Source organism: Toxorhynchites rutilus, chromosome 1, assembly GCF_029784135.1.
Source record: "Toxorhynchites rutilus septentrionalis strain SRP chromosome 1, ASM2978413v1, whole genome shotgun sequence".
Taxonomy (NCBI): domain Eukaryota; kingdom Metazoa; phylum Arthropoda; class Insecta; order Diptera; family Culicidae; genus Toxorhynchites; species Toxorhynchites rutilus.
The window spans coordinates 156,536,780-156,560,141 of NC_073744.1; the positions used below are offsets into that span (position 1 = coordinate 156,536,780).

The 23,362-nt window shown below is 41.5% G+C and overlaps 2 protein-coding genes across 3 annotated transcripts; both read left to right on the forward strand.

The window, feature by feature from the left end:
• The first annotated feature begins 55 nt into the window (after positions 1 to 55).
• On the forward strand, positions 56 to 5,622 carry LOC129762261 (protein twisted gastrulation). Of its 2 annotated transcripts, none has more exons than XM_055760359.1 (4): positions 56 to 210; positions 1,138 to 1,615; positions 4,751 to 4,892; positions 4,951 to 5,622. In XM_055760359.1, the coding sequence occupies exons 2-4, from the start codon at positions 1,189 to 1,191 to the stop codon at positions 5,141 to 5,143; spliced, it is 762 nt and encodes a 253-aa protein (XP_055616334.1). In that variant the 5' UTR covers positions 56 to 210; positions 1,138 to 1,188; the 3' UTR covers positions 5,144 to 5,622. The 2 variants fall into 2 exon arrangements, with proteins under 2 accessions (XP_055616334.1, XP_055616335.1); XM_055760360.1 differs by lacking the exon at positions 56 to 210 and adding an exon at positions 567 to 1,061.
• Positions 5,623 to 5,919: 297 nt separating this feature from the next.
• Positions 5,920 to 22,621, forward strand: LOC129762260 (uncharacterized). The gene is made up of 4 exons (XM_055760358.1): positions 5,920 to 6,252; positions 6,338 to 6,402; positions 19,465 to 19,743; positions 19,801 to 22,621. Exons 1-4 carry the CDS (start codon positions 6,189 to 6,191, stop codon positions 22,618 to 22,620), a joined length of 3,228 nt encoding a protein of 1,075 aa, XP_055616333.1. The 5' UTR covers positions 5,920 to 6,188; the 3' UTR covers position 22,621.
• Positions 22,622 to 23,362: the final 741 nt, after the last annotated feature.

Consider the following 23,362-nt stretch of genomic DNA (forward strand, 5'->3'; position numbering starts at 1 on the left):
AGAGAAAGAGAAAGATACGTCCCGTGCACACGCATCCCTACGAGGTCGATCGGACTGTGTCGATGCAAACGATCGTGGACCACCGAGAAAACAAGTTGAACGAAGACCGTTGTGAGTTTAACGTGAGACTTAATTTTTTTTGCTTCTTCTGCTGCTGTTGTCAGAGTAGAGGTTCTTCGCTTCGTGAAGAGGAGGCTGTTGCCTGCACAGGTGAGTTCTGGCTGTTGTCCTCGGGAAGTTTCTGATGAGCAAGGATCGCGTGAAATGATTGGTGAGAAGCTGAAGGAAGTGTTGGATTGATACAGCTGCAGATGATGTGAAATTTGGCTTGGGCTGTTTGTTACGATGAAAGGAATTTTCTACATTTCCTTCGCGTTCGCGTGAGAGTGCTCCAGATGGTGTGTGTTGGCTGTATCTTATTGACTTGCTGCTGCTGCGTATACGAATACAGGTAACGGGCGATCGATAGCTGATCTTGGATGCCCAACAACACACATACTGTTGATGGTTCGAAGATTTGGCCGCTTGATTCGTGGTGAAGTAAAGCGTGCCGATCGTGAGACAATCACAGATTTTTTGACCAGAGAAGAAATACAATACTTTCGAAGTGTAATAATATTCTGGTTAAAGATTAAATGGTTATTTTGACTAGCTCAGCTACCCAATGGAAGTGAACTTCCTTCATCGCTCCTGTGTGCGCGTGTCTGTATTAGTGAGATATCGAACATTTGCGTTATTTCTCGGTACACTTGTCCGCGTATTCCCCGCGATGCGCAAGTTGATTTGTTTACATGTTAATTACCCTCGCTAGGAAGTAAAAATATATTCGATTGTACACAAACGGAGAATACCCTGTATTGATTTGTGGTGCATCGTTTAAATCGAGTTGTTTCATAACTGCTGAGTACAGTTGGAAAGTGTGTCAACGGAATATTCAATCGCTTTCAACCGCTAGAATCCAGTGATCGGTGGTGACCTTGGCGATAAGTCATTTGCTCGGCGCGATCTCGTCAGACTTGCTGGGGACAACAAGTATCTTCATTCATACATAGAACGGACTCGTGCGTTCTTCACGATTGGCTTATCGACATCCGCTCATCAAGCTGGAACCATTTAATATCAACGAATTAATTGCAGATTGTGACTGCTGCCTGTCGAACCGCTTGGAATTTGTCGCAACACAGCGCAATGCTCGGGGACCGGAAGATACTGCTGGTAACGGTGGGGACGGCCGTAGGGCTGCTCTGTTTGGCGCAATTCGCGTACTCGTGTAACGAAATGGTTTGCGCCAGTATCGTGTCGAAGTGTATGCTGACCCAAAGCTGTAAGTGCGATATGAAGAATTGCTCCTGCTGCAAGGAGTGTTCCGAGTGTCTCAGTTATCTCTACACCGAATGCTGCAGCTGCTTGGAGATGTGTCCGAAGCCGAACGAAACCACTAATGAGCTGAGCCGACAGTCGCATGTCGAGGAGCTGGAGGGATTTCCCAATCTCTTCAATGTGCTTACCGCTGAGGAGGATCCAGAGGAACGCTGGAAGATCTTTACCTTTCCGATCGACTTCGATGCGGCGCTGTACGGACCGAATGCGGAAAGTGGAATGAAATATTTGATACGTAAGTAATTTGAATACTAGGGTGAATTTAAACCGCTTAACTTCTAAAATCAGTTAAACAATTTCTGGCAAAAAGAAAGTGAAAATACTGAAACTTTTGGTATTTACGTATCAACGCCAACGAAGCGAATTTTTTACTCTGAAGTTATCTTTTCGTTATAAAACATATTCCGAGGTCAATAAAATGGGGCGTTCTTATCTAACGAGGGTAAGGAACCGAGGCGGTTCCAAGCCGCCGAGGTCACACAATTTGACTCGGCCGTCGACCTGTCTTTGGGAGTGGCGGCCTCTCGGAGGCAGGTCGAGACAGACGATTTTACGTACATAAAGGGTTTTTGTTTTATTTAAAAAAAAAACTCCAGTAGCGCTCCCATTGAAAAACTCGATAGTAGCCAACTGGACCTGCTTAAACTAGACTGCTTTTAGCTGAGTGAGCGTTAACTAGGCAGTAGCTCTGTTGAAAAGCAGTGATGTGTAAATAATTTACGTCATATTCAATGTGAAATTTTGCTGTGACGAGTTTCGAGCGTAATTTGAAATATTATAAAGATTGATATTATTTTCGCATGACAAAAAAACTGATTAAATTACAGAAAAATGATTTACCAAAAGTACATTTCATACCTGATAAGGAAACAGTGCAAAACTTCCAAATCGTTTAGTGGAAACCTTTTGTTTAACCAATTTCACGATACAGTGTATAATGTTGACGTCTAGTTCGGCATTCGAGTTTGGGATCCATATTCTTCTCTATCGGATTAGGCAGAGGAAGGCAGTTTTAAATTGCTAAAATTTGAATGAACATTTTTACTTGGCTCTATTTGATCATTTAAAAAACGTAGTCATGACTCTCACCTATTTTCTCTAAACTTTCTGTTATTTCTTCTAAAACTTAACATTTTAATACAAAATAATTTCAAAACAAATTTTCGTAGAGTTTTTCCAGGGCTTATGGAGTCGGAGTCGGAAGGAATTTCCAACTTCGACTTCCAGTTAAATGGCCCAATAAAATCAAAATATTTAGCTCATTAAACAAAATTTTATTTCATCATAAGGAAACATTGATGGTTGTTCTGTAAATTTACGTCATGGTTGATAATGCGAACTAAATGAGAATAATACGGGGTTGGGGAAAAAGAAATGTCGTATTTCTGATCGAAATTTGACGCTTTATTTAACATACTTAAAATTATCCAATTTAGGTCAAATATGCGCCGTTTTGTTCGCAAACTGCCATGTTGCCATTTAGAAGGCAACTTCATTATCCTTATTTGCAAAAAACTCAGACAGCCAGTTTTCGCAAGCCTCTTTTGAGGCCATCTTAGTATCACCAAGAGCGTTTTGCATGGACCGGAAGAGATGACAATCACTTGGAGCCAGGTCCAGACTATGCGGTGGGTGCAATAGGACATCCCATCCGAGCTCCCATAGCTTCTGGCGGGTCATCAAAGATGTGTGAGACCGAGCGTTGTCCTGGTGGAAAACAACACCATTCCTATTGATCATTTCTGGCCGCTTCTGGTCAATCGCCTGCTTCAAACGGTCAAGCTGCTCACAGTAGAGAACCGAGTTGAGGGTCTGGCCATAGTTGAGCAGCTCATAGTGGATGATTCCCTTCCAATCCCACCAAACACACAGCAAAACCCTTCCTGGTCGTCAATCCGGGCTTGGCGATGGTTTGGGCCGGCTCACCGCGCTTCGACCACGACTTTTTTCACTTAAGGTTGTCGTACGTGATCCACTTTTCATCACCAGTCACCATCTTCTTCAAAAATGGGTCGAGTTCGTTCCGTTTCAGCAGTGCATCGCAGGCGTTGATTCGGTCTGAAAGATTTTTTCGCGTCAACTCGTGTGGCACCCATACATCCGCTTTTTTTTGGAATCCAATCTTCTGCAAATGGTTCCAAACGGTTTTATAGTCTATACCCAGTTCCTGGCTAATCGAGCGATTGCTCACATGCCGGTCTACTTGGATGATTTCAACGATTTTTCGGTTTCCACGACGATTGGCCTACCAGGACGGGGTGTATCTTCGACAGTCACTACACCAGAACGAAATCGATCAAACCAACGCTGTGCTGTGCGAAACGTTACAGTATCGGGTCCATAAACTACACGATTTTTTCCGGCCGTCTTCGTTGCAGTTTTACCTCGCAGGTAGTAAAAACGTAAAATATGGCGAACTTCTCGCTTGGTGGACTCCATCTTTGACGCGCTATAACTTGAGACTGAAAAGGAAATCACAACACTGTCAAAACTACACTTGTAGCACAGATTGTCGTCTTCAAATAGCCGTATAGTATGACCCGATGCGATAAGTACAACACAAGATATGTTTAAGTGTTGCCATATATGGACAATATACGACATTTCTATTTCCCCAACCCAATATATCGAAATAATCCCACATCGATTGTGTAACATCGGGCATTAGGTAAAAATTGTTCATGATCTATCTTCATTAAACAAACTTTAAATTGAAAACAAGTTATGCCGTGGGTGGAACAAATTCAGAACTATTAAAAGCTCGCATCCTTTATTGAATAGGTTTTAAATTATGAATAATTAATGTCTCTTACGGTGGGATTAGACTAGTGATATATACATATGAAGAAATATGATGTGAATTATAGAAATCGCATCAACCGTTTACACTAGCGCGAACTTCTATAATGAATATATTCATATTTTGGGTGAATTTATTCACCTGAAGTAGAACTGCTTCCAACTTTAGTGATTTCTCACCAGTGAGAAATTCACCAGCGTTTACATATACCTGAATTTATTCCATTCATAGTAGTTATATATTCCTCGAAGAAGTGTATCGTGTATATTCTCACCCGTTTACACCCATTTTCGCTTCAGAGACGAATGAACTCCCAGAGTTTAAAGTCTCTTTAATTCAATATTCTCCTCCTCCATCTATTTTCGCGTGAATAAATCCATCTATAGCTATAGATCTCCTTAATGTAAACCCGCCATTAGATAAAGGCTTGCTCTCTCCAGCAGCTAAGAATTGTACTGGTAAAAAAATTGTTTTGAGTAATATCGAAACAATAAACTTTTCCATACTTGTATATACAAGGGTTAACACACAAAAACACATGAATTGAAATTTATTTATTTTTTATTGTAGATTCCAGCGACAACGAACTAAAGCCACGTTTCGAGGATCCCTCAAAGATCACAGTGAACTGCACCGTCGCGTATTTTGCTCAATGCATGTCTTGGAATAAGTGCAAGGAAAGCTGTCTCACCATGGGCGCGTCTAGCTATCGGTAAGTGGATATACAACACCATCATCCATCAGTGATTAAACGGGAGTCTTTTCTTTAGATGGTTCCACGACGGTTGCTGCGAGTGCGTCGGTCAGACGTGCATCAACTACGGCATTAACGACTCGCGCTGCCGAGAGTGTCCGGAGAACCGCGACCAGGACCTGGAGGACATCCCGAACGAGGACGAACTGGACTACGGGGATGACGTTGGACCGCTGGATAACGGGGGCTTCGAGTCGACCAATATTTGAACGTCGGTGTGGTTGCTGGTGATAGTACCTGTGTTTTTGAAAGGAGCAATTTAGGAGAGAGCGTGCGTGCGAATAGCAATAGAAGCAGCTGGTTTTACGGGACAACCTTCGAGAGAGAGTCTGAATTGAAATGTGCCTTATTACGTAGATGATGATGTACACTCATTTAGAGTGAACGAAAAATGATACTTATAATTTTGGAACTGTACGGTATTTTGCTAGGTATTAGTAGTTGGAAACAGAAAGTATTTCGCGTGTACTTGAGGGGGGAAACAAATTTATACAGAGTGTGGATAAACATTTTGATATTTCCATTTTTCATACGCCACTGACGGGACTGTACTATGTGTTACACTAACAAACAAACTAGAATCTTTGTACTCTGAACGGAAGCAAAAATTCGGCTTGATGAAGTCGGGGAGAAAAATAACTTATATTTAAGCGTTTTGTGTACAATAAAACCTAGCCTGGTAAGAGAATCCATATTTGGGTAAATGTGTTACAGAGAAATTGACGATATTCAACCAGAGCTAGATTGACGTTACGTCGTCTCAAATTTCGTCGATTCGAATTTGATCAATGATAAAACAATCACTCCAAGAGAATTAACATGCGAATGCGTGGTAAAGAATATCACATTAAAACCAAATACCGTACAAGAAACGGCGCAAATATTTTATTTATAATTGGAATATTCGCACCGACCAGTTCTGAGAACTCATGGGGTTAACGAATATATTCTCAGCTACTTTTCTCTCACTCTCTGACTTCGTAACTAAATTCTCTTTCGTGGGGGAACCCCCACGACTGACTTAGCTCTCTCGCTATCCACAATTCTCTCGTTTAGGTTCCCCCCAGCGAGACGGCTAAACAACTCCTTCCACGCAGTTCTCGATCTCTCGCGGAAAAAGCTGGTTCAGTTTCGGTTCAATGAGCGTATCCACTTGATTGACTAATAATCAATTCGCTTCTGTCAAACCCGTGTTTACTATTATGACAGTGATTGGAAGAATCGAGCGAACGAATAGTGCTGCACATTTCAGATATGAATAATTTAACTACGGGTCGTGCGGTGAACACGCAAATGGCTCCAGAGCATACCACTGCCGGTGAGTGTGTGTGATTCATCGTCGCAGTGCAGTTCACTAGATGAATGTCAGCTGTTTACTAATGAAGTTATTCAATCCACAACAGAGGCAACGTGTTTGGTGCTGGAGTCAACGCGACAGACGAAGCGCCTGGATCGGAAGAATCTGCAGGTGAGCCAGAGCATTACTGCTAGTTTATTGATGCGCGAAGATACCATAGACGTACCTGATATGATAAGAAAATATGGGGGAGAGATGCATGGGCAAACTATCAGATAGCAGCGTCGAATCGTGTGAGAGTGTTTAAGCGTGTTTTCTTCATGCCGGGGTTCTTATCGGCATTGTTACGATGTATCGTCGTTATCGAACGTTTGTGTACTATCTCAGTCCAAAGCGTCAAATTTATCTTCAATGATTCTTTGTGAGATGTTTATAAGATCCCAATGTTTAGTTATTATCTCTTGTTAGGCTCCGATTTATTTATATGAGTGCGTTGTGTACTGTTAAAATCTCTGGATATCTTTACCCGCAAATACAGTAATGTACCGTAATCCGGACACTTCTTCACTATATTCAATATCATACCAAAACCATAACATCCCTTGCATGTTGAAATAATGTGACTGTTAGTTACTATTGTATCAATTTAGTGTAGAGTCGAACATAGTACCTAGTACCTGTTGATAAAAAAATGTCAAAAATCAAAACAAATATTTGTGTTTCGCAAAACCATGTCCGGAATTAAAAAAAAACACATTCAGAAGATGATTTTGAATCCGGACGGACCGAACGATGACGATGTCTCGAATGTTTAAAGAGAACAATTCCACAGACCGTGTCTCAATCTAAAGCCTTAATCCCGTTTCAATGTATTGTTGATGCATCTAAATCAAACAGCAAAAGTACTATTTGAATGCTCGTGTACATACATTTAACGGATGTTTGAACTCATACAAGGTTCTATTGCATCTGATATCCAGCGAATAACGCTCACGTTGATGACGGGAAGGTGTAAAGGGTGTGTCACATAAAATTGCATCACGGAAAAAACGCTGTAGAAATTTAATTTTTAGGAATTATATCTTCAGCTTTCGCTTATAATCAGATAAGAGTGTATAGATCACGTTGGCCATGCTTCACTGTCAATTTTTCGTAAATTTGAAAAAATGTCGTCGAACGAAAAAAAAGCGTCGTGAATTAATCCTGTGCACTCATTTCGAGAATCCGGAGTTGTCACATCGGGACATCGGTAAGATGCTGGGTCCAATCCACGGTCAGCAGAGTACTAAAACGATACTTCGAGAACCTAACCATCGACCGGAAGGTGAAGAACGGCAAAAATGGATGCTCCGTCAGTGAAAAAGATCACAAGCGCGTAGTTAAGCAGTTTAGACGTGATCCGAGAAGTTCGGTCCGGGATAAGCTGAATTTGTCAAGTTCATTCGTCCAACGGACCAAGCAGCGGGAGGGCCTGCTTACATACAAGGTTCAGAAGGCTCCTAACCGCGACGAAAGGCAAAACATGGTGGGGAAGACGCGAGCCCGGAAGCTGTACACCGAAATGCTGACGAAGCCGCATTGCCTGGTAATGGACGACGAAACCTACGTCAGAGCGGACTTTCGTCAGCTGCCGGACCTGTTGTTCTTCTCCGCAGAGGACAAATTCAGCGTTCCTGAGGAGATTCGCAAGCAGAAACTATCCAAGTTTGCCAAAAAGTACATGGTGTGGCAAGCGATCTGCTCTTGCGGAAAGCGGAGCGCCCCCTTCGTGATGACCGGCACGGTAAACGGGCAGGTTTACCTTAAGGAGTGCCTACAGAAGCGCTTACTACCACTATTGAAGCAGCACAAGGGCCCGACCATCTTCTGGCCGGATTTCGCTTCGTGCCACTATTCAAAGGACGTGTTGGAGTGGTACGAAGCCAACGGGGTCACCTTCGTGCCAAAGGAAATGAACCCGCCCAACGCGCCGGAGCTTCGCCCAATAGAGAAATATTGGGCGATTATGAAGCAGGCCCTCCGGAAGAACCCAAAAGTTGTCAAATCGGAGGCGGACTTCAAGAGAAAATGGATTTCTGTTAAAAAAAACTACAACCTGACGTTGTACAGAACCTTATGGACGGGGTAAAGAGGAAGGTGCGAGCATACGGGCTTGGGCTCGAAGTATGAATAAAAAGAAAATGCCAAAAGTTGTTTAATAGTTTTTATTTTGCTGTCTAAAATTTTCAAAAGGAACGGTCTACTGGGCGAATTTCTACAGCGTTTTTTCCGTGATGCAATTTGATGTGACACACCCTTTATATAGCGGGACATTACACAGTAACGATTCAATATCGGGAATTCCTCTAACTCAATCCAACACCCTTTGTAGACAAGTCCGCTTGGAGGTAAGCTTCTAGGGTAATGATACTGAAGCGGTAAAATTGAACAGGTTTGTTAGATCTTACAATTGCAATTGCTACATGTTCTAGAGTATTTGTTGGATTGTTGAAGCGGCCAGTATTAGCGGAAATGGTCGTATTACGAGTATAAAAAGTATTACGAGTATAAACGAGTATGAAATCCATGTATGACATCTCTCGCATCTCTCGCTTTCGTATGTAACACAATTTCCTTGCTTTTGGATGTATATAGCGATTTCGAGTTGTTTATAAATAGCTTGTCGAGTTACTTCCAATGAATTGCAAGCTCTGTTCGCGTTTGACAGGAATTTTGATCGAGTAATGTTCCTAATTCTTCGCCTTCAAACTTTTTCGGTTGACGGGATGACTTTGGTCTTTAACACTAAAATCCATACCTTTAATCGTCCAAACCTTTCCCTATGAAATCGATCTGATGGAGCAGAAACTTTCACAAACATTTGATGCGCTTCAGGAGCAGTTTTCTTCCAATGGATAAGAACTTCCCGCAAATGGTCCTTATTTGAAATGAAACATGACATTTGCAACGCAGTAAAAATTGAACTTTCTCTCACGAGAATAATACGACGAGCACGAGAACAATGATTTCTATATCATTTCATCGAATTCCACATTGGATTTGAAGTTGCGAACAAAATCGCGCCACGATTTAATTCATAATGTGCCAATGGGGACAACTCAATCTAAACTCCTTCTTCAATTGCCTTCTATACAAATTATAGGAAAATGTGGGTGCTACGAATTTTCATTATACCATTCACAAACCAGAGGATTGTAAAGTATATCAGCCATTCCATGCCAAACTGATATATTGGTTCTCAAATTTCTGGGAAAATTTGCAGTATTGTTCCTTATCGCTAAATATTAGACCCGTGTTTTTTATTTTTTCATTAGGGTCTCAATTTCCATTTTAGGGTGGCTCGAAAAATTATTTTTCCCCTTTTAAAAAAATCATTTTTTTCCGAAATTCATACCATTTGATACACCGAACCGATTCAGATGATCGACATATTCAATTGTTGCCAATGAGCTTCTTCTCTGAAAAAAAGTTCCACTTATGAAAAAATGGATTTTGTTTAATTTTTTTCTTTTTTTTAATTAGGCTCAAGTGGATAAATAGCCATCATCTAGCAGTAATTTTTTTAAACTATATAACTACATAGCTTAAGGCTAGTTAACATATGACTACAGATGTATCTTGTTGAAATTCTAACTGTTTGTGTTGCAACGAAATAGAATCAGGGTGGTCTAATAGCAGTTGGACAGAGTGTAGTTTTTTTATTGTAGAGTCAATTGATTAGAATTGATTGTTGATTCATTCTCGCCCTCACAGAACAATACACAAGCTGATCGCACGTCGCACTTTGTTGTCAATGCATCGAAAATTTACCTCGAGCGCTATTCCGGTGGCCTTTTTCGCAATTGACATAGACTCGGCTACATGCGATTATATACTTGTTGCACCAGCACCATTATTCCACATCTCATGACTCAATCTTTCTTTCTTTGACACCGAATGAAAACAACAACAATGACAATACCTCTTCGTCTTAGATAGCACTAACCAGTGGAACTTTTGCCTTCTCAACGTGGGTATGACTTGCGTCATATTTATTAGTAGTACCTAGTTGAGATTTTTATGTCGGATAACACGCCTTGAATGTATTCTGGAGTGACAAGCTCTAGAATACGCGTCATCACAATGCAAGTCGGAAGAAATTTCTTTGACGAAAAATCTCCGCCAGAACAGAAATCGAGCCCGAACCCCCGGCATGATCATTTGTGACGCTAACCAATCGGCCACGGGAGCACAATAGCAATACTTCTTCTTCTTCTTCTTATATGGCACTAACGTTCCTAGAGGAACTCCGCCGTCTCAACGTAGTATTACTTACGTCATTTTCATTAGTACTTAGTTGAGATTTCTATGCCAAATAACACGCCTTGAATGCATTCTGAGTGGCAAGCTCTAGAATACGCGTAACCACAGTGCAAGTCAGAGGAAATTTCTTTGAAGATAAATTTCCCCGACCAGAACGGGAATCGAACCCAAACCCCCGGCATGTTAGGTTTGACAGCAATACTAGCAAGTATCAAATATCATGCTAAGTGCTATTTAGTATTGTCTCAAGTAGTTTTTGTTTGAGATAACTGTAAATCTCGAAGTGTCATGCACTTTTAAGACTTTTGGCACTAAAAAATTTTGACGTAGGACTATGTCTTTGATTTCTATATAAGGGGGTCACTCTACGAAAAATGTAACGATTTATCACGAGTTTTCAAACGCATATTACTCAAAATGGTTATTGCGACATATGTTGTGTTATATATCATTAGACAGGAAATTTATCCAGTATTGTTTTTGCTTGAAACATTGGCAGTGGATATAGTAAAAAAGTTAACAATTAGACGATTTAAATGGATATGTTTCTTTCGATTGCACTAACCACACGCTTTCCTGCCCGACGCAACGAGCAATATGTTTGTCTAGATTCGGGCGTTAGCTCTCAAGGTGAGTTGATGCGTATAATGAGTTATTCTCCATTTCCCGATAATAGGCATTTATCAGTTATTGTATTGTATGTTGTCCAATCAATTCGTGCTCAATTCACATTTTTATCGTGTAAGTCTTGCTACTAACAATTTATGTAATTGTGGTCCAGGATGTCATAATATCGAGCATGTTGTTTGGTTATGTAAAAATGCAATTAATGAATTTAAATGGCTGCTGATTTAGAAGATCGAAAGGTAAATCAGATTATGATAGCTTGAGTAGTCGCGATCTTACAGGATTATAAAGTTATTACAAACAATTTTCCGGACAACGTGGTAACGAAGGAGATAACGCTATTTTTATCTATAATATATTTTTGTAGTCATAGATTGATTTGGCTCAGGCTTATAATTATGTAGGTCTTAACTATTTAGACTTGTGTTTAAAAATGATATATGATGACTCTTTGTCTTCTCCTGCATGATTGAATAAACAGAAGAAAAGGGTAGTAATGGCTTTAATGGTATTTTTGTGTACATTTTTGAACAGAATGTGGTACCGAATTCTACCACATTATGTGATCTAACCCACTTATAGGATACAAGTACATACAGGAAACTGTTTTGCCAGGGCATCCATTTGATGTATCAAAAGAGAAAAAATACAGATTTTTAACAATGATAAACTCAATTTAATGCAATTACTACACACAATCAAAGTCCTATGTCAAGATCTTGTCCGTGCCCCTAGGCTCAGACCCATCAACTTTTTTTTTGAAAACTCCGATTTTGGGTGATTTTTCGGTATTCAAAAAAACTCAAATTTTAACGTCTACGTAATATTTTGCTTAGGGTGTATTATCGTGCAAACTAACATGTCGCAAGAAGTTCCGAATGGAAAATCGAGATAATAATTTTTATTGGCACTCAAAACCATACATTTCATCTCGTATACCAAAAAAGTCCCAGAGTGTCGATTTTTGACAAATTTTTTTTTTTGAGATGACAGTTTATCTCGACGTTGATGATGTAATTTTAAGACATTTGGCATCAACAATTTTTTTTCGAAAACTCCGATTTCCTTAACTCCTCGCTTGGGTCTTTTTTTTATTTTCAAAAACCACAAACTGACCGCTTTGCGCCACTCTCCCTTAAGCCCGAGATTTTGCATAGGATTTTTTTTTATCCCATCCGTTTATTAGGCTCATTTAGCAATTCAGCTGTCACAGAGCCGAATTTATTCGTATACATTTTTATGTTAAGATAACTATTGTTGTATATTATTTAGGCTTAAGATTCCTATCCATCGATAAACATTTGTTTTTTTTTTATGTATAACACAGTAGCTGTTTAGGCCTAAGAATATTCCAATTCTATCGATACACAACATATGCCGAGTATTCCATTTCTATCGATACACAACACATGCCTTTTTCGACGTTAGAATATTCCTATTGTTCGAATGTTCACAGTTGGACTGTTCACAACGGAACTGCTGATATGAGGCTTCCATTGCTGTGTTAGAATTAGCACCAATTGCCGATGCAGCAGATCGTAATGTGAGCGGTAAGGGACTGGGATTACCGACACATGATGATTGTTGCGTGGACGTAGTAGCTAGAATAACACACAAAGATGGTCAGTTGAGGGGCCCTGAGTTATTAGCTCATGATCGTTCGCTTAGTAGCGGACACGCAACCAATTAGGCTACGAAGACCCCCTTTTGCATAGGATGTTTCGAGGTGGTGAACATTTTGTATGGGTACTTCTTGAAATTTTAGGGTCGATTTTTTCCCCATACATTCATTGGTACCCTAATATACACTCACTTATCTTCGCTTTGCGCTCTTCTCACGTAGGTGACGTCCAAATTGAATCTGGCTCAGCTGTCATCCTTGGTGGAGATAGTTTTGCTACTGTTATAGGAAACAACCATTCTATTGGTGAGCCGATGATATCCTAGTTTGATGATTCTCCATACAATTAAGTTGTTCAGAACCTTAATGGAATGGCGTCAGTTTGATGTAATGATTGTCGCGTCCACCTTTCAATCCGAAACGAAGACATGTGATGACGCAAACAAGGAAGAGTAACCAAAGTTTGTTGTTTTGTATCAAAAACGATACTGAAATAGAGACGTCGGTTAATCGTTCGATTAATTCAAATAATCGAATATCTGCAATTTTTTTTTATCCAAAATATATATTTTATTAAGGCTTGTTCAGTCCACCGCTCAGCGCAGCGCACTGAAAGTACGACCGACAGGATGGCAGAGGAAGGAACGCAACGAAAGGACGATCGCGAGGACACAAACACCAACATACGCCCCACCCGTGGGAGAGTGCATTGCGAGCGCAAGCAAACTGCACTGCGTGCAGGGAGTGAGTTCTATTTCGACCACCAAAGGAAGAGGTTTATTTTATGTGCTGAACTCACGATAGAAGAAAGAGCTTAAAAGAAAGTTTGATATTTGATCTTGTCAATTTTGCTGTAAATATAAAATGTGTACAAAGTAATAAATACTTTAATTTGCTATCAACTAGTTAATCCCTTATTCGGTCCGTGGTACAGTTTTGTGTTTTGGATTGGTCCCTAACAGGACCAAAGTGTTATGGAATTTTCCATACCTCGCATTGCACGCGGCACTGGGCCGCTCGGAATCATTCCGTGGAAACGCACTCTCTCCTAAGTAGCACAACTGCTACTTTGGTTGAGATTTGCAGATTCGTTGATCTTGCGTGTCAGCCGCATGGGCGGCTGTGGAAAATTTGCAATCGAACACGCACAAACATGATCGCAGAATACAGTCCACTGCTTGGTGAAACAACATTTGGTCCTTCGAACCGGATAGAGGCCGGATGGCATATGGATGGAATTTGGATTTTTGTCAACGAATTGGCAAGCAAACTGTGCCATGGATTTGAGTGAGTGGATTGGCTGGTTTGTAGCAAAAAAATTGGAATAGTGAATCGCAAAAAGACTGGAAAAAGTGCTTGCAAATTGCAAAAAGTGAAAATTGGTGAATTGGAGAAAGACATTGGACATTGGTGAATTTAAGACATTTAATGTGCAACAAAAACTATTTCGAGTGAAATTGATTTTAAGTGCTATAAAATGCAGCGAACGCCTACTAAAAGTGGCAATGGAACTGCCGGCGAAACCGGTGCGCAATCCGGTAGCGGCAATGGCGCCGACATGGATGACTACAACACGCTCGCTAATCTTCGAGGGTTAGCAAAAGGTAAAATCACCCGCTTAAAGAACATGCTGGAGAGAGCGGAGGCGGAACAGACAGAGCTAACACCACCGCAAGTAAAAGTGTACATTAGGAAAATTGACGCTGCTTACAAAGAATTTCACAACTACCATGAACGGATCGTGGCGGTGGTGGCGCATGATCGGAAAGAGGAACAAGACTGTAAGTACGTTGAAGTCGAAACGCTATATGACAATGTGTCCATTCATCTCGAGACATGGCTCGAGAATATTGCCACGTCTGAAAATCGTCCTACTGCTAATCAACCTGCAACTCAACAGCCGTTGATTGTGCAACAATCGCTTCCTCGTGTCATCCCTACTTTTGATGGGAAATACGAGCAGTGGGAAAAGTTCAAGATTATGTTCCAAGATGTGGTGGACAAGTCAAATGAACCATCACGAATCAAGCTCTATCATTTGGAGAAAGCATTGATTGGGGATGCTGCCGGTTTGATTGATGCGAAAACAATTGCTGATGGCAATTATGATCGCGCATGGGATATTTTAAGAGAGAGGTTCGAGGATAAGAGGCGTATGATTGATAGGCACATTGTTGGTCTGTTAAGCATAACGAAGATAGTCAAAGAGGATCATTGCGAACTGCGAAAACTTATTGATACATGTGTGGGTCATGTCGAAAATTTGAAATTTCTGGGTCAGGAATTTTCAGGAGTGTCCGAACTTATTGTCGTACACATCCTTACTAGCGCTCTAGACAAAGAGAGCAAACGCGCATGGGAATCTTCAATGGAACATGGGTCGCTTCCGCATTATAATAACACAATCTCGTTTCTCAAGAATCGCATTTCCATTCTCGAAAGATGTCAGGTTTCCACAATTAGCAATGAGAATCAGTTTAATCGTATATCACCTAAAAGAAATGGAATATCCAACAAGCAACCTAATTCGCGAATAAATGCTGCTATGTTTTCAACTAACTGCGAGTTTTGTGAAGGAGATCATTTCGCGTTCAAATGCCCAAGTTTTAATGCATTAAAGATTGATGAGCGGCTCAAGATGGTACGTGACAAGCGGGTTTGCTTTAATTGTTTGAGAAGAGGCCACCGTGGATTGGGTTGTCCATCATATAAATCTTGCTCGAAATGTAAGCGTAGACATCATAGCTTGCTTCATAGAGAAGGAGTTCGTCCACCAAATATTGGTAAAAGAGATACAGCATTAGAGAATCAAAAACAGCATTGCACTCCCAGCACTTCGAGAGGGTCATCAATGCAGGATATTACTGCTGCTTATTCCAACACGCATGGAAAACCAGCTCACTTGGTTACTTGGTTACTCGTAAAGTCACTGGTATTCTACCAACTTACGAGATCGATGTAGCTTCGTGGAACATTCCGTCCGGAACACAATTGGCCGACCCTTCATTCTACAAACCTGGTCAGATAGATTTGTTAATCGGAATGGAGTGGTTCGATGATCTCATTAAACCCGGACGTGTGAAGCGTTCAGAAAAATTACCAACTTTGATAGACTCAGAATTTGGATGGCTTATTGGTGGAAAAGTTTATAGCGACTTTGTATCTGGTTTAATCGTTCATTCGCACACCGCAACACTATCTAAAGAGCCATGTGGTCAACAAATCCAACGTTATCGGAAATTGGATAGCGTGGCGTTTGAGCAATGTGTACCAACCGAGGCTGTACAGTGCGAAGCTCACTCTCAGTCTACATTGCGTCGCAACTTTCAAGGTTATGATATGGTTCAACTACCATCGCAGAAGACATATAGACAGCTAGAAGATTCTAAGCATAGAGTTCTAAAGAAATACAAGCTATACAAGCAACAGGAAGGCCAACAACAATATGATAAGTTCATAGAAGAGTTTGTACGCTCAGAACACTTTTATGAAATAAATGAGAAACCAGATGCAAGTAGGATTCTAAAGTGGCAACTATGCAAGCAAAAGTTAAATTTCGAAAAGAAGAATGATAAAAATATCAGAACTTATGTACTATCAAGAGATGCTAGGAGTAATAAACGCAAGCGAAAAACTACAGCAAAAGAATGGACATCCTTTCCCTCAAGTGCGCTTCATTGGGAGGCCGGAATAAAAAGTTTAACGATTCTTCTAAATCATGTTTATAAACAAACTATCCTAAAAAAATGGAATTTGCGACTCTTTTATGTTATTAGGAACTCATGACCCCTATTTTCCCATTGTTCCCAAAAGACCCAGAAGTTTTGATAACTGAGCACATGGTTATTGGTAGCTCTCTAATATCCATACTCGAACTCTCCTATAAAGATATTCCCATAAATCGATTGTACCGATTGCAACGCATCCAGCAGCTGAGACAGCATTTTTGGAATCGCTGGTCTCATGAACATTTGGTAGACCTCCTATTGAGAGCAAAATGGACAAGGAAGGAATTCAACGTGGTTATCAATACAGTCGTCCTCCCAAAGAAATACAAGGTTCCAACTCAACAAAGAGAGATAGGCCGAGTCGCACGAACCGACCTTGGATTTGATGGCCTAGTTCAAGTCGTGGATATAGGTGTTGGCGATTCAACTTTTAGAAGACCGATCCACAAACCAGCGCCACTACCTATTTTGAACAACGCATCGATTGAGGACAAGGATAATTCAACAGAATGACTTTCCTTCTGCCGTGGGAGTATGTTCAGTCCACCGCTCAGCGCAGCGCACTGAAAGTACGACCGACAGGATGGCAGAGGAAGGAACGCAACGAAAGGACGATCGCGAGGACACAAACACCAACATACGCCCCACCCGTGGGAGAGTGCATTGCGAGCGCAAGCAAACTGCACTGCGTGCAGGGAGTGAGTTCTATTTCAACCGCCAAAGGAAGAGGTTTATTTTATGTGCTGAACTCACGATAGAAGAAAGAGCTTAAAAGAAAGTTTGATATTTGATCTTGTCAATTTTGCTGTAAATATAAAATGTGTACAAAGTAATAAATACTTTAATTTGCTATCAACTAGTTAATCCCTTATTCGGTCCGTGGTACAGTTTTGTGTTTTGGATTGGTCCCTAACAGGACCAAAGTGTTATGGAATTTTCCATACCTCGCATTGCACGCGGCACTGGGCCGCTCGGAATCATTCCGTGGAAACGCACTCTCTCCTAAGTAGCACAACTGCTACTTTGGTTGAGATTTGCAGATTCGTTGATCTTGCGTGTCAGCCGCATGGGCGGCTGTGGAAAATTTGCAATCGAACACGCACAAACATGATCGCAGAATACAGTCCACTGCTTGGTGAAACAACAAGGCTCATATGGCGTCAGCCTAACGGGGCCGGGAGTTCAATATTTCGACAATGTTTGCTTACAACTATGTTAGTATTAGTATTACAAGTGTTCTCATAATTGGTATGTTGCAGTCTTCGATGCTCTGTACGTGTGCCCGACACGGGATACTTCCTATTGGGATGCAGCTGACCATTAATCAGCCACGCCCCCCCCATTCTATACCCCATATCTAGCGTGGTGCGTCTTTCTCGACTTTCAGATACTTCAGTGCTGTTCTGCCCACTCACAAATCTACCATAACAGTGGTCAATGATTCTATTTTTTTGAATTATTAATTATAGGGATAAAGCAGGAGTAGTAGTTATAGGAAACAACTTTCGAAGGTAATTTTGAACAGAAAAAAATTGTATGTCGGTGCAATAATAATATTGTGCATCATTTTCATGATGTGCTCTTTTTCAATCGTCCGCAAAAAATCATGAGATGGTAAATTTATCAATATACTGAAATACCGTTTCATTCATAAACCATTATTCTGCACCATGTTTATTTTAGAATTATACTTGTTGTAACTTTGCAAATTATGACATAGTCTTTTTTATTATCAACTAGCTGACCCGGCGAACTTCGTCCCACCCAAAATTATTGTTTTGATATGAATTCTTTAGAACAAATTTATAAACTTTTTCTCATCATAACATTGTTCTATGGGCAGAATACAACAATGTAGACGGCTCAAAAGGGACCTTTCCTTCTTCGAATTTTGCGATTAGAAACACACTTGGCCTTCCTTTTTTTATTTATATAGATAGGAATGCGTAATTCCGCCTGAAAATCCATTTCCACCTTCAAACAAAGATCAATTTCGTTAGCGCAAAAATCGAATGGACTAACAGCGCTCATCATGATGTAATTTTCGAACATGTGGGTATTCAATTTACCGAATTTTCCGATTTTTCTATCCACTATATTGATCTATCGGCCAAGACAAATATAACAAAATAAAGACAAATCGGACCATTCCTTCTGCGGGTTTTGCGCTTAGTAACACATTTGGCCTTCTATTTTGATTTATATAGATAGATGTCTGTACATTGTTGTTACAAGAAAAAAATATTCGCTCGATTAATCGGATACTGAGAGAAAATTATTCGAATGAATCGAATATTTAAAATTGGCCCACGATTAATCGATAATCGAATAAACGAACAATTTGGACATCTCTATACTGAAAGTTTGCTTCAGCGAGATCCAGTATCTATGCTCTAGGCAAATGTTCTCCTTCGTGCTTCTTGTTTTCTTTTTTTTCACAGAGACATTAAATCATTCCTCTTCGTTGATCGCCGAAAAGTTGCTCGTTATTAACGGTATGGGTAGGGAAGCTCACAAATGAGCAGATCAAATGTATGGGAAAATGGAAATGCTTCTAGTTTTCATCGATTTAAACCGTTTACACACCAGGGGAATGTAATATATAGCATAAAAAAGAAATCTTAAGGAATTTCCGATTAGTTTGGTATGTAAATCGCCAACATCCGTTCGCGGCAGAAATAGTCATTAACGTTAACTTTATTTCATAAAAACGTGACCTGTTTTCTAATTTGGCACCCTTAATTAAAGACGTAGTTCTTCGTCAAAAAATCCGATTTGTCTCTCCGTAACATTGTATTATGGGCAGAGAAAAACGCAACAAAATAAAGACGGCTCAAATAGGACGATTCCTTTCTCGAATTTTGTGCTTACCAACATATTTGGTGATGCATATACCATAATTATCATAAAATCATTACACACATTGATCATTGAATATTGAATTGATACTTACAGATTCATCTCCAGACCGCTCTAGAGGACATACTCAGTGAACCCAGCAACGAGGATGGCGTGCTGAAGTTGGAACTTCTATTGCAAGACAGCCGCTTCAAGACGCTACATGATCTGATCGAGGAAATGAAGCACTGGGACACGCTGACAACCATCCCGGAGCCGAAGAGTTTTCTCTTTAACGCCAAGCTGCAGCCCTTTCTTGAAAGAATGCTAAAAAACATCGACGACTATCGGCCCTACTTGGTCTGTCTGATATCACGTTTCGGTGCTGTGAACGAGGTAAGCTGTCTAGCTCCCAAATGAAATCATACAGACCGGTTTTTTTTCTTCCGACAGAAAATAGCACCGGAAATGAACACCCCTCTGCACTACGCCGTCGATGCGCTCAACATTAGCTTCGTGGAGTGGCTACTGGCGCAGCCGGATCTCGACATAAACAGCCGCAACAAACAACGCAAGACGGCGTTGTTTCTGCTGTGCGAACTGTATGATGCCGCTGTGAACAGTCCCCGGTTCAAGAAACGGACCCTGCAGACAGCGAAGAATCCGATCCAGGTGGGGGATATTCGAAAGTGCATCCTGCTGCTGTTGGAGGGCGGAGCGGATTTCAATGTGAGTAGCGATAGGTTGAAGCTGCCGTTCGAGCTCCTGATGCGGAATCGTTCCGACGAGAATGAACAGTTTATGGAGCAGTGTGTCAGGAAGTTCGGTTTCGGTATTGCTATCGGGAAAACCAATCAGCTGAAGCAGCGTGTGGTAGGATTCTATCGGGAAACGGGGACGGTTAGGGTGACCGTGGAGTTGTTGGAGATTTATTTGCGATTCGAGGATCAGGATAGTTTCGTGAGGGAGTTTGAGCGGTTCCGAGTTGACAATAGGAATGTTAGGGAAGTCATAATACTTCTGCTGCACACAGCAGTGGAGCTGGATCTTGAAGCGTGCGTGAAGAGGATTGTGGACAGCGCTGGTAAGAAAATTTTCCAAGTAGAGAAAAAGCGGAAATCGAACTTGAGGCGCGTCTGTGATCCCGGGAATGAAGTTGATGCGAATTCATCCGAAATGACGCACAGACTAGAGTTGAAGGGTTTACTGAAAAAAGCTTGCGAGAGTGGTAATGTCGCAACGTTAACGCTCCTGTTGGGCAATATTACCGATCGGGTGCTGATCAATGACGATCCGATTCTTGTGTTCACTTTAAATCGGGCCCGCGAGCTGTGGAAGCGTGAAGAGGAACGAGATAAGGTGCTTGAATGTGCTGATCTTCTTGCGAATGATCAGAAAGTTTATCTTACTCGTACCGATAATAACGGGAACACTGCTCTCCACAGTGCCCTGAAATTTGGGTTCACAAATATAGCACTTACGCTGCTCGAGCAAAAGTATGCTTTCTTGGGAGTACGAAACAAAGATAATCTGACACCACTGGATTACGCCAGGTATGAGTTCTGGAGTGTGTACTTCGATCGGTGTGTATCGGTTGACATGAGGCGGTCCTATTATGATCGATCCGAAGTACGTTTCAATTTGAATGGGTTCGATCCGTACATTTTCAAGAAGGAGCGATCGAAGAAATCTTCTCCCAAAGATCGCAGCGAGCCGAATCTCTGGCGCATCGTTGAGAAAGCCTCCGCGTCCAATGTGACTCACGAGCATGAGCAAACGTTCGTGACGGAGATGGATCCCATCAAAATAATTTCGAAATCGAAGGATTTGAAGCGGCTGCTCATTCATCCCGTAGTTTACACCTTCATCTTAGTGAAATGGTTGAGATTGACCAAATGGAGTTATCTGAATCTTCTGTGTACGCTCGCAACGGTCATCTGTTTCGGTTGGCATTCGCTGGACTCCTGCAATGGGGGCGGTTTCTCGATTCCATTAATGGTGCTATCGTTCATAGGGGCTATTTTCATGATATGCAGAGAAATCACGCAATTTCTATTTCTACGATTCAACTATTTCCTTTCGTTCGAAAATTATGTTGACATAACCACAATCATCCTGATGCTGTATGTCATGTTCAGTGGTTGCAATTCGATAATATCTTCCCTAACCGTCATCGCATTTGCAATGCAACTGACAGTCCTTATCGGTTCACTCCCGTTCAACAGCCTTTCAATTTATATGCACATGTTCCAAGCTGTTGCTGTCAATTTCCTGAAAAGTTTCTTGCTCTTCATTCCCCTTCTTGGCGCCTTCACCTTCAGCTTTTTCCTGTCATACAACGACGAAACAGTCCCGCGTGCGACTCCACCGGACGACAATCAGTTCAACAATTTCGGAACCTTCTCGGATGCGGCATTGAAAACACTGGTCATGACGACGGGTGAATTCGAAGCGGCCGCCGTGGACTTTGGCGGTGGCAAAATCTTTATTTTCGCTCTGTTCATATTCTTCGCTCCGATCGTCATCCTGAACCTGATCAACGGTCTTGCCGTTAGCGACATCACCGCGATCAAAGAAGAGGCCGAACTGATCAGCATTACCAAGAAGGTACTCATTCTGGATCGGTACGAGCGTGGCCTGCGGAACATACCCTTCGGGCTGGTGCGGAAGGCCTTCCCTAGTGCGTTCTTCGAGAACCACTCGTACGTGGTGGTCGTAAGGCCGAAGGAGTTTCGTAAGATTCTAGTGCAGCACATCACCCATTCGGTTGAAGACCATCGGGGGAAGAGAGCCCCCAAAGGGGAGTTGCGAGTTGTTCCGAACATTCCCGGCGGTTGGTTTGCGCGGGGTTCGGAAGGTTTGTTCATAAATCTGAGGTTTGTGAAGTTCGCTTTGTTCTCAACTCTGGATGAGCATGTTATGGAGCAGGCGTTAAGAATCGCTGACGGAAATATTATGGTGAAGAAATTTGTACACGAAACCAGTTTTGAGCTAACGGCGAACAAAAACGAATCGCTCGAATCGGAGATGAAGCTTGATGAATTGAAGATGGAAGTGGAGAAAATGAGTCGACTATTGACTAGATTAGTTCCGCAGGTCACTCCATCAGCGGTTAAAGTTTTGCCAACTAGGTCAAAGAAGCAACGAGTTGTGAAGATGCCGAAAATCGACGAAAAACCCGAAGAAGGAGATTTTCGGAACGTTGTCGGATTGACAAAAGCCGTTGTTAAATTCAAACGAAACAAAAGGAAGCGATTCAATAAACAAAGTTAGATTAGGTAATATGACTGAAAAAAGGTATATTTGTTGAAAGAAACTCCTATATCTGCAACCACCGGCATTCATCATGGTCTCTAATATATGGGACTCACGCAATACGGTGTTCATCGCATTCCAATTATCTTCAACACAGATTTTGCTATAATCCGTGAAATCCCCCAAGTGCGGAAAGTAATTATCTGAATCCCCACCGAGAGTGGGGAGCTATGCGGATTCAAATTGGACTAATTTAAATTGTAGATCCCCCAAAAACAACTCACCGCTGGTACGTTTTCCGAGCGGCCGAATATATGCTGCTTATTTTGCCGTTTTATATACTCATCGGGAAACTGCATTTTCCCAGCAGCAGCAATTCCCTTTCCCATTTTCCCTACGGCTGAGTGCCCGCCCGAGTTCTCACCGGCGGGAGCAGAACGTGGCAAAACGATGATTTAAATGTAAAATAATTTAAATTTATTTTCACAGCCGCGTACCATCGGGTAGAGAGTGAGAGAGAGCATGTGACGGGCCGACAGGGTCGTAGATTGTAAGTTGACCATTTCCGTCCGATTTTTGGTTGTCCCACACCCATCGTCGCCTCTTCTGCAACATCTGTGGCTATTTACCTTTCACGTGTGATGTATTGATTTTCCGGTTGGTTTCGAACATCAGGGTTGTAACAGATCACCAATGAAACTTTCCTGTCGTTGCCTTAGGATGTAAAAGATCCTGTTTTGAGATCCAGAAGACTTTCCGA

Coding starts and splice junctions, on each gene's coding strand:
- LOC129762261 (XM_055760359.1), top strand. CDS start 1,189: ATGCTCGGGGACCGGAAGATACTGCTGGTAACGGTGGGGACGGCCGTA. Junction 1,616..4,750: donor TGGAATGAAATATTTGATAC/GTAAGTAATTTG, acceptor TTTTTATTGTAG/ATTCCAGCGACAACGAACTA. Junction 4,893..4,950: donor ATGGGCGCGTCTAGCTATCG/GTAAGTGGATAT, acceptor TCTTTTCTTTAG/ATGGTTCCACGACGGTTGCT.
- LOC129762260 (XM_055760358.1), top strand. CDS start 6,189: ATGAATAATTTAACTACGGGTCGTGCGGTGAACACGCAAATGGCTCCA. Junction 6,253..6,337: donor TCCAGAGCATACCACTGCCG/GTGAGTGTGTGT, acceptor AATCCACAACAG/AGGCAACGTGTTTGGTGCTG. Junction 19,744..19,800: donor GTTTCGGTGCTGTGAACGAG/GTAAGCTGTCTA, acceptor TTCTTCCGACAG/AAAATAGCACCGGAAATGAA.